The following is a 12,174-nucleotide window of genomic DNA, read 5'->3' on the forward strand; positions in this document are numbered from 1 at the left end:
CAAAAACACAGATTTCTTTACTATTTAAAAGGGGATTTCTTTTTTGCTGGATATACTGTTGTCCTAAAAAAAAAAAAAAAAAAAAAAACTTGAATAAAAAAAATACACAGTACATACATATACCATAGGAATGATATGACAGTAAATGTTGGCGGTTTAAAACCTTGACTTTCCAAACTGTGCTATATCTTGAAAATAGTTATCATACCATGCCTAGTCTGCATATTGTGTTGTTTTGACACTCGTTGTAGCCACTGATTAGCATTTTATGAATCATCAATACGACAACAGTATCAGCTAATAATCTTCTTTAATGTTCTGCTGAAGAAACAGTCACTTTTCAATGACTTATCGGTAAGTAAATGAACACATTTTAAAGCTCATCTCTTTGAGTTTTAAGACAATGTATCTGATAGTAATACTACAATGACATAAAATCTGCAGCAGAAGCACTTCTTGCAAAATGGACCAAAAAAGATGACATCATCTCTTGTTAATGGTGTACGCTCATGTTTGACATTAAAAAGCAATCTAGAAATAAAACTGTCCTCTTTTTTGGGGATACTGCCTGCCACTGATTTTGAAAAAGCTACTAGAAATAATGATGTGATATATAAAGCTGCAGCCTTCAATTTCAAATAGAATCAAATTTCTTTGTCAGACTGCTGGGATAATTAAAAAAAGGGGAAAATATTTTTAAACTAAACCTTGCATGCTAAGAGAGCAGTTTTTCCTCAATTAAACTGCCTGGTCTCTGGTGTAAGTGTATGAATGTGAATCAAAGTATGGGGAAAATTACACCAATGTTGTTTTACGGTGTGATTTGTGGACGCGTGATGATGGATGATAGCTTTCAAAGTGGAAATTTTTTTGTCTAGACGTGCTGTGCAAATTGCTACCAAATGATGCAACGGCCTTAACTGCGGGGAATGTGCTATCAATAACACAACATGGTCTGTCGAGGGTCTTCGGTTTGAGTCATGAAATAGAGGGAAGGAAAGAAAGAGAAGAAAAGGCACGCTCTCATTAATTACAGTAACAGGACGCTTCCTCCTCCTCTAGGCAGCGGAGAAAGGTGACAGAGAAAGTGACGCGTCACTATGGCTCCACTGCCAACCCCAAATGTCAGCTCAGTGTTATTTATCTGCTCTGTCCTTGGCGCTCTATGAGACAGAGAGAGAGAGAGAGCGAGAGAGAGAGAGAGAGAGTGCGCACCCCTGTGCCTGTTGCATTTGTCACCCCATCTGATAAGAGCAGTCACAGTCTTCAGTACTCCAGCGCTGAACTGCACTTTAAGTTGAGTCATCTGAGCCTGCAGATGCTTTCTTATGCATATTCATAATGGCATGGATATTAGCAGCCTAAATGGTGACTAACTAGCTGTCCTAATTGAAAGACAGGTTTAGGTGGTTTACAACTGTGGTAATTAGGGATAACAGGCATAATTAGAAACAATAACAACTAGAAGTGGCTGAACTGACCCCCAGTGTTTGATATTGATGATGTTCTGTGTTTTATCAGCCCTCATTTTTAAGATGAAAAAATAATAATATCAGCCCTCATTTTTGGCTACAGGCCAATCAAATCATTGAAAAAGGGGCTGTTTACAAACAACAAACATATATTCCAACTTGATTCTCTCATTTTTAATGGTCAAAGTGGAAATATTTGCCTTTATTTTATTTGAAAAGTAAAATTTATGATGGCAATGTAAAAGAATCAATAGCATTTTTTTGTCAAAATTTGCTGCTTGTCTAATTAGAGTAATTTATCAGATTTTTGCAATTCACAACTATTCCATTTTGCGACAATATTTGACCATTTTACAGTTTTAAACATATTATGCCAACAATGGAGACATGCTGGCTAATCAGAAGCCTCAATTTTATTATTGATTATTCCAATTCTCAATTATTATTATTGATTCCAGTTGGCTGTCAACAAGTACCGTTATTACAGTTTTTAGCTGTAATAAGTACTTTGTAATAAGTATTTTGATTACGTCGACCACATCAGACACAATACAAAGAAAATAATGACACAGACAAGCCAAAAACTCACTACAGGACTACACAGACCCCAATGTTTCAAAACAGTCTCCACCCTGATAAGAGTTTTTTTTTACTACGTTTTGCTTTCAGTGACTCGATACATCATTTGGATGTAAACTAATGATGAAAAAGCTGCGGTTTCGAAAATACCCATGTTTGTGGACAAAGCTTCAGATGTGTGTCTACACTGTAAAAATTCCTGGTTGTCTTACATTTTTAAGCTGAATCAAATTAAAGTTGTGGGTTCATTTAGTTTATATTATGTTAAACTGACTTAAAACAGCTTGTGTAACTTATAAAATTAAGTTAGAACATGACGAGCTTAGTTTAATAAGTTACAACAAACTAAAATATAAGCTATCATGACTAATTGTTCATATCATTTTTAACAGTGTACTTCATAATTTATCACAGAATTCCTTCTTATTATTTATGTTATGTCTTCATGGTTAAAGTGAAAACTGATATTTACATCTCTTTAAATGCAAATAAGCTGCTGATCCCCGCCCCCTTTCCAAGATAATGACGGCTTTACATCTTGGACCTTTTTGTGCTCAAATATGTGTAATAAAGGAAATACAACAAAGGACAATAAGGCCCCTTTCATTAATACAAATTAAAAAAAAGACCAATAACCTTTGCCAAAATAAGACTGGTTTCCCAGTTTAAGAAAAAAAATTCTCATTTTTGATCCAGAATTTGAATCCCAAGCACTCGAGAGAATATACTGGAAGCCAATTACCTTCTTCAGAATGGAGGTGAGTCTCTCCAGCTCACAGTCGATAATTATCTGGCCCTCCTTCTTTTTGTCCAGATCCTGGAACACTTTGAGAAAGGAAGCCTCTGTCATTGTCTCCACGTTTACAGAGGTCACCAGCCAGTTATGCTCTGCTGCTGTGTCCAGAACCTTCTGCAGAACAGACAGTCCTGAAACACAAACAAAGAGGAAAAAATTAGTTTGCCAGAACTTAAGGTAATCAATTGCATTAAACGTTTTAAGTATAAAGGTCATTTTTGTTATTTATTTTATACAGCATTAAGAAGCAAGTGGACAAAGCTTTTCTGCAATGAGGCTATACTAGTTTTAGATTTTTCATCAGTTTTAGTTTTTATTTTCTTTTTTTACTTTTTGCTTCCAAATTCAGTGTTAATTAGTTTTTAGAGGTAGATGTACTAGTTTTTATTAGTTTCAAAAGTTTGAAATAGTTTAGTTTTAGTTTTTATTAGTTTCAGTATTAGTTTTAGTTTTTTTTTTTTTTGTTGTGTTGGTAAAACTTTATTTTGATGCTACATTTGAGTATTAGTAGACAGTTTGCTTAATAACAGACATTTAACCGACCATAAGAAACTTTGCAAGTACATGTCAACTTACACTAACCCTGACATTAACCCTAACCTAACAGTCTACTTACAATCTAGTGAAGTTTCACAAACTAATTTCGAGAGGAGCACGTGATATGATTGTGCACTGCCGGCCACTCATCCGTAATCAATAATAATCCAATCAGAATGATCCTAGCTTAATATAAATGGATCACTTTCTCCTTATTGCTCCTTATTTATCTTCTTTTTGGAAGAATCCTCTCTTCCACCCCATCTCCTCCTTTTTCTTCCCTTTTAAAGGGGGAGCGATCGAGACCTACCTGATCTCGGATCCCCTGATATGCTTCTAGACCGGGTGGGAGCCCTGGGCTCAAATATCTCCGAGCTCAGGGTTCTCTCCCGGGACAGCATGCCAAACCTGCTATAAATGCCAAGCATATCTAAGTGGGAACTCTTGAAATGAGAATTAGTAGCAATGTAACTTAAACATAAACACTGGAAAAAAATTATTTTACCTAACAATGACTGTGCATTACAGTACTAACCAATTTATAAAATGGGCGACACAAATTAATTAACAATCCAATGTGCAATACTGGTCTAAACAATCCATTTGTGCAATATTCTTTCCTTGAACGCAATTGTTACCTCAAATAATTTATAATGTGTTATTCAAACAATGCAGATGATGTCTAGGCCCTTTGCGTCTTTTTTCAGTAATATTAACTATGCTATGTTTTGTCTTGTCTTTACTACTTTGCAAATTTTGTAATGTTTACATATATTTGTTTACCTAGGGTTTGCATTGTTACATTGTAACTGTACAATGACAAGAACGATTCTATTCTATTCTATTCCTCATCTGTTTTGTTCTATTGTATTCTATTGTATTCTGTTCTATTTTATTCTATTCTATTCTATTCTATTCTATTCTATTCCATTCTATTCCAATCTATTCTATTCTGTTCTATTCTATTCTATTCTATTCTATTCTATTCTATTCTATTCTATTCTATTCTATTCTATTCTATTCCATTCTATTCTATTCTATTCTATTCCAATCTATTCTATTCTGTTCTATTCTATTCTGTTCTATTGTATTCTCTTCTAATCTGTTCTAGTATGTTCTGTTCTATTCTATTCTACATTAGAAAGACGACTGGTTAATGTGAAACATCACATAAAACGTAATGTGTAAATAACAACGTGATGCAATGCCTGAGCCAATTCATTAAGAAGTCATTCGGAAGCAACTTGGGAGCTTTGTGGGACTCTAGTATTGACACTCTGTTATCTCCAGCCACCTCTGAGCATCTAAATGCCACTTTATTGGCTGCAAATGCAGAAAAAGCTGCCAGGAAGATCCAGAAAAGTGGAGAATGAGAGCCACGCTGTTCACAGACAGGAAATGGGCTTCGATTAGTGAAGACATTGATCTTGGCAGTGGACTCAGAGATGCATGTGTGCAACCTCAAAGGAGCAATCAACATTCTTTAAAAACCCCAACTAAAATCTCTAAATTAGAAACAGTGTGATTTGTAGCTATTAATAGGGACTAAACTGAAAAAAAAATGAATGAATGAAATGTTAGCTCAATATAGCATTAAGTATAAGAATCTACTGTACATGTCTTACTCTTTACTACAGTATCTACAGTTTGGTTGATTTGAGACCACAGTACTGTAGCTGCAACCCAGTACTGGCAAATTACTCAATTCACCCATAGTGTATATCTTTGGACTGTGAGGGGAAACTGCAGCACCTGGAAGAGACAAACGCCAACACAGGAATTACATGCAAACTCCACACAGAAATGGCTTAGCCAGGACTTGAACCAGTGACCTTCTTGCTGTGAGGCGATGGTGCTAACCACTGTGCCACAGTGCAGCCCCATTTTTTTTTTTTGCCTAACTTAGGGTTAATCATTTTGTAACAATTTTAATAATAATATTACAGATGAAATAAAGTCATACAAGTAAAAATATTTTACATTTACAGTCAACTGACATTTAAAGTTTTAACATTACCATATAATTTAAGTAGATTTTTGTAAAGTATGTTCAAATTGATAATACATGTTTTATACAGCAAAATATATATACTGGCAACCCGTGACACCATAAATATCGTCACAGTTGTTTATCAAATTAATCTCTGGCATTCAAACTTCCAGTTTTCTTGTGTGTGAGAAAGTGAGAGAGAGAGTGAGAGTGTGTATGTGTGTGTATGCACACTAACTGGCCACTTCATTAGGTACATCTTACACTCCAAAAAAATTTTTTTTTGCTTGTTTAAAATACTTATTAAAATAAGCTGAATCAACACAATTATTGAGATTTTCATTGGGACAACTTATGTTTTTATGTTCAATCCACATAATTTTTTAAAAGTGTTAAGTTAACTTAATCGACTTGTGTTGGGACAACTTGAATGAATTGTCTGGAACCCTGCATTTTTGGATTGAACAATGAAATCTCAACAATTGTGTTGTTTCAGCTCAATTCAAATAAGTAGTTTGAACGTGCAAAAAAAAAAAAAAAAAGTACCGTGTTGGACCCCCCTTTTGCCTTCAGAACTGCCTTAATCCTTTGTGGCATACTGTAGATTCAACATGGTGCTGGAAATATTCCTCAAAGATTTTGCTCCATATTGACATGATAGCATCACGCAGTTGCTGCAGATTTATCGACTGCACATTCATGATGCAAATCTCCCATTCTACTACATCTCAATGGTGCTCTATCTGGTGACTGTGGAGGCCGTTTGAGTAAAGTGAACTCATTGTCATATTCAAGAAGATGATTTGCTTTATGACACAGCATGTTATCCTGCTGGAAGTAGCCATCAGAAGATGGGTACACTGTGGTTATAAAGGGATGGACATGGTCAGCATTAAATCTTAGTTAGGCTGTGGCGTTGACACAATGCTCAGTGGGTACTAATGGGCCCAAAGTGTGCCAAAATAATATCCCCCACACCATTACACCACCCCCACCAGCCTGAACCGTTAAAACGAAAGAGAATGGATCCATGCTTTCCGGTTGTTGATGCCAAATTTTGACCCAACCATTCAAATGTCACAGCAGAAATCAAGATTCATCAGACCAGGCAACACTTTTCCAATCTTCCATTGTCCAATTTTGGTAAGCTTGTGTGAATAGTTGCCTCAGTTTCCTGTTCTTAACTGACAGGAGTAGCATCAGATGTGGTCTTCTGCTGCTGTAGCCCATTTATCTCAAGGTTGGAGGTTTTGTGTGTTCAGAGATGATTTTCTGCATACCTCGGTTGTAAAGAGTGGATTTTTGACCTACTGTTGCCTTTCTATCAGCACGAACCAGTCTGGCCATTCTCGTCTGACCTCTGGCATCAACAGGGCATTTGTGCCCACAGAACTGCTGCTGTTTTCTCTTTTTCTGACCATTCTCTGAAAACCCTAGAAATAGTTGTGCATGAACATCCCAGTAGATCAGCACTTTCTAAAATACTCAGACCAGCCTGTCTGGTACCAACAACCATGCCATGTTCAAAGTCACTTTAATCACCCTTCTTCCCCATTCTGATGCTCGGTTTGAACTGCAGCAGATCATCTTGACCATGTCCATGCTGTCATGTGATTGGCTGATTAGAAATTTGCGTTAACGAGCAGTTAGACAGGTGTGCCTAATAAAGTGGTTGGTGAGTTTATATATATATATATATATATATATATATATATATATATATATATATATATATATATATGTGTGTGTGTGTGTGTGTGTGTGTGTGTGTGTGTGTGTGTGTGTGTGTGTGTGTGTGTGTGTTTGTTTGTTTGTTTGTTTGTTTGTTTGTTTGTTTGTTTATTTTAGAATAAATTCAACCTTGATGAGTCTTGGTTTAAAAAAAAAACAGTATAAAAACCTGCTAAAATCTTTTATACTGGATGAGAACAAATATTTAGTTACTGTAAAAAAGAAAAGAAAACGCTGCTACCAACTTATTAGATCTGCCTTCATAAGTCCCACCTTGGTCTTATAACATAGTGCCAATAGCAGTAGCTTCATCTCTCCCATAAGAACGGAACCGTTGTGAAGGGTCATCTGATCGCATGACTTGATGACAGCTGAAAGCACAAGCGCACATGATTGCTCTTATTATGCTGCGGCTGAGAGCAGCTTATGCTTCTTGTGTTCTCAGTACTCCAGCACCATGGCCAGCTCCTCCAAACGCATCAAACCTCTCCAAACACTCAACCGCATGCTTCCACAGCCATCTATGCTTTTTGCTTTGCGAGTACTTCACAAAACAAGCCCAAGTTTATCAAAGTAACATCACAAGCCCCAAATCCTGCTCAAAAACTGACTACGTAAGCCTCTGCCTATAAATTAAGGCAAGCCATACAAAGAAACAAAGAACACAGCAGCTCCCCTGTGAGTATTTATATGGAAATTGTTTATGAAATGTTTAATGGTCTTACTCAGGTTTGTTTTATGTTTTGATTCCAAGGAAAACAAGAATGCTCTCAAACGTTGCCTCCTTTGTTTTAATGCAACACCACACAGCTGTTGCATGAGCTGTAATTAAAAGGAGAGCAACGACAAGGATGCACACTTTATAATTTATGGAACCAATGGATCCCGCAGCAGAGATAACAGGAATAAATGTATCATTTATGGGGTGGGATGGACCACAAAATAAATCACGGGAAGCAGCAGCTGTGCCAGAACGGTGTCTCCACTATGCACTACAACAGGGACTACACATTCTGAAGTTAAAGAATTAGTTCACAGTGAAAAGAAAATCTGTTTTAGCCTATTCACTTTGATCTCATTCCAGAACTTGACTTTTTGAATTTGTTTTAATCATGGCACAGTAAAAGGAGACATTTTAAAAGACTGCAGATGAAAAAGAAAGAAAGAAAGAAAGAAAGAAAGAAAGAAAGAAAGAAAGAAAAAGAAAAACATGTTATGATCTAAAAATAAAATGGATTTGCTGCATAAAACAAATGCTGGAATATTTCGTGGTTCATTCCTCTGTGATGACCTTGAGTGCCCCTAAGCCAAAGGAAACTAAACTAAACTAAACTAAACTAAACTAATTTAAACTAATTTAAACTAAAATAAAATAAAATAAAATAAGATAAAATAAAATAAAATAAAATAAAATAAAATAAAATAAAATAAAATAAAATAAAATAAAATAAAATAAAATAAAATAAAATAAAATAAAATTCAATAAATTGCATCCGCTGCATAAAACATATGCTGGAATAGTTGGCAGTTCAATTCACTGTGACGACCCTTATAAATAGGGAACTAAGCCGAAATAAAATAAAATAAAACGCATCCGCTGCATAAAACATATGCAGGAATAGTTGTCAGTTCATTCCACTGTGACAACCACTGATAAATAGGGCACTAAGCCGAAGGAAACTAAACTAAACTAAACTAAACTAAACTAAACTAAACTAAACTAAACTAAACTAAACTAAACTAAACTAAACTAAACTAAACTCAAATCAAATGCATCTGCTGCATAAAACATAAGCAGAATAGTTGGTGGTTCATTCCGCTGTGACGATCCCTGATAAATAAGGGACTAAGCAGAAGGAAAATTATTGAATAAAATAAAATAAAGGCGACGTGGTGGCGCAGTGGGTAGCACATTTGCCTCACAGCAGGAAGGTGGCTGGTTCGAGTCTCTGCTGGTTCAACTGGAATTTGTGTGGAGTTTGTGTGTTCACGTGGGTTTCCTGCGGATGCTTTGGTTTTCCCCTACAAGTCCACTTGGGAATTGGGTATGCTTAAATTGACTGTAGTGTATGAGTGTGTGTGTGTGTGTGTGTGTGAAAGAGAGTGTGTATGGATGTTTCCCAGTGATGAGTTGCAGCTGGAAGGGCATCTGCTGCGTAAAACATATGCTGGATAAGTTGGCGTTTCATTCCTCTGTGGCGGTTCATTTGGCAACCCCTGATAAATAAGGGACTAAGTCACGGGAAAATAAAATAAAAAGAAAATAAAATGAATTTGCTATTGTCTTCCAAAACTGCATGTGTTCCTTCAAACTCAGGAACATTAAAAAAAAATTCTACATGTTTATTAGACATTTTCTGACACTGATCTGTTCCCTTACATACACTTGCAGAGGACATTAAGAAAAAACTAGTATCGATAGACAGATATTTTTTTCCTATCAATTAAAATGTTAAAAGATGTACATTTGTTCACATGTGATAGATAGCAATTATGCCACAAAAACAATTGAACTAATGAAAAGTAATAATGAGCAAAAGTTTTATAAAAGTTGTAAATTGGCTACACATTTTTTTGCATTAAATGTTTGGCTCACACTATATTACAAATTACAGGTACAATTCTCGCTTTTAATATATGGTTAACTATGACTTAAGGTGTCAGTTTAGCTATGGGTAGGCTTAGAAATATAGAATAACATCCTGCAGAATATACAGAGTGCTCAGCATTAATGAGTACACCCCTCACAGAGCTCTCTTTTTTATTTTCTACAGGATGCTTTACAATAATATATTTGTGAGTATACTTTAGATTAGTCAGTGCCACAATCGGAACTAATCTACCAAAGATCACAGTGTTAAAAAAAAAAGAATATGTGGAGGAAAATATTAAATAAAATTTTAATAAACACAGAAAAGAAGAGACAGAAGCATAAAAAATATCACTAGTTTTTTTTTTTTTTGCAATAAGTAGTTTAAATTGAAATCTAATATCTTTCTATTCCCAAAGCTGTTATGTGACCAAACTCTTATTTTAATGAATATAACTGTTTAATGAAGTTGTTTTGTTTAAATGCACCAAAATATATGGTCTATATCCACTGAAAAATGCATATAAATAAATATAAAGTTTTAAAAGGGGGTGTACTCATTTATGCTGAGCACTGCTGAGTACTTATCAACAGCCTATGTCTTAATAATAGTCAAGTAATAAGCCTCTAGTTAATACGAAAGACTACAGAATATACAAGACATGTCACTCCTATAGTTTTGAATGAGGTAAAGATCAATATAGCAAATGATTACCCGTCTACTAGTACAGGAGTCAATCATCGATCGCTATAGACTGACGTTTCTTTGTGGGAGAAGCTCGGACCAGACATGTGCTTTTAAGAAAGTTTATGTGGTCAACAAACACACTGGAATCTCAGCAAATATTTGCTTCACATACATGAGTTATATAATTTATACAAATAAAGCTTGAAATCTGTACTTTCAAATGAACCAAATAAGTTTTTTGGGTTTTGTAATCTCAATGAAATGAACGCAAGGTACAGTCTGTTCTGTGAAACGCACACCAAAAGACAGCAACTACTCGAATGCCCACAAACTTATAAACAAAGAGTCACGGTCATTTCTAGAGGAGATTCGCCATCAAGATTAAGTTGTGAATTACTTCTGAAGACCAGCGCGATCTGACGAAGCATTATCCAAAGGATGATAATGTGTAGAACGGCCATAAATGAGGGTGGTGTCGTGATCTCATGTCTTGTGCACATGCGCGTTAGCTCAGGCAACCTGAAAAAAATGCTGATTTTGTTTGATCTGAACATTTAGACTAAACTCATGAGACAGTTGTTCCTTAATTCGATTCAATTCGATTTGATTCAAGACCACAGACAAGATGATCCCAAGGTTTCCATATCCTGGACCAGGCCGTATCCTGAGCAGCTGCTGCGGTGGTCATGGAGGAGTGGAGAGCATGAGACTGATTCCTGTGACGCCCCAGGGACAGACGAGGCCCATCTTCCAGCCTCCGCCACTGAGACTACAGCTCTGCACAAGACGTTTGGCCAGCGGAGAAATTAAAATGGTGGTGCCCAACTGAGTCTGGTTACTCTCAAGATTTTTTTTTTTTTTTCACATTCGCCAATTTGTGAATTTTTTTTTTCCTCTCCGCTGTCGCCACTAGCTTGCATGGTTTGGGATCGGTAGAGCAACGCATCGATGGATTTGCCTCCAGTGTTTAGACCCTCAGTAGTGATTATAAAATCACACTTAACTGAACTGAACTTAAACACTAAAAACTGAACTACTCTTTTTTCCAATTTACTATGATCTTTTATGTGAAGCTGCTTTGACAAAATCTACATTGTAAAAGCGCTATACAAATAAAGGTGAATTTATTTTAAATTAATTTTATCAGCGATTCCAAATATGTAATGTAATCATAAGCTTGGCAAACAGTTTTGAAGTTGATGTTACCCCATTCAGACATAATGGTCGAGCATATTGTACTGCCGAGAGGCATTTCAAAGATGGTCGCCGAGTGAATTTACTTGCCTTAAAGGGACTTTTTTAATACTGAGAATTGGTTCTTAAATGAATGTGTTACTTATTTTTGGTGTGCTCATTTACCTCAGAACAAAGCTTTATTTTCGATGTACAGTGAGTTCCATCACAAAATACATGTCAGAATCTTTAGATTTGGTCATAAATATTCATTAATTCATTTTCTTTTTGGCTTAGTCTTTTTTTTAATCTGGGGTCACCACAGCAGAATGAACCACCAACTTATCCAGCATATATTTCTCATCACTATATGTAACCCATCACTGGGAAACACCCATACACACTCATTCACACTCCCAAACTACGGACAATTTAGCTTACCCAATTCACCTATAGCGCATGTCTTTGGACTTATGGATGAAGCACCCGGAGAAAACCCACGCAAACAAAGGGAGAACATGCAAACCAGTCAAACCAGTCAAACCAGTGACCTTTTTGTTGCGAGGCAATCGTGCTAACCACCGCACCACCATGATGTCCATATTGGTCATAAATACA

General features: G+C 36.0%; 1 protein-coding gene across 15 annotated transcripts in view; it reads right to left on the bottom strand.

Annotated features, from left to right (window-relative positions):
• gria1a (glutamate receptor, ionotropic, AMPA 1a) overlaps window positions 1-12,174 on the bottom strand; it is a 382,253-nt gene that overhangs the window by 90,806 nt on the left and 279,273 nt on the right. For all 15 annotated transcript variants that reach the window (XR_015506947.1, XR_015506945.1, XR_015506946.1 and 12 more), the window contains 1 exon segment: window positions 2,794-2,978. Coding sequence is in view for 8 of the 15 variants with exons in the window: in XM_087280929.1 (XP_087137055.1) it covers window positions 2,794-2,978 (185 nt within the window). In the remaining 7 variants the exon portion in view is untranslated.

This window comes from Danio rerio, chromosome 14, assembly GCF_052040795.2.
Source record: "Danio rerio strain M-AB ecotype USA chromosome 14, GRCz13ab, whole genome shotgun sequence".
NCBI lineage: Eukaryota > Metazoa > Chordata > Actinopteri > Cypriniformes > Danionidae > Danio > Danio rerio.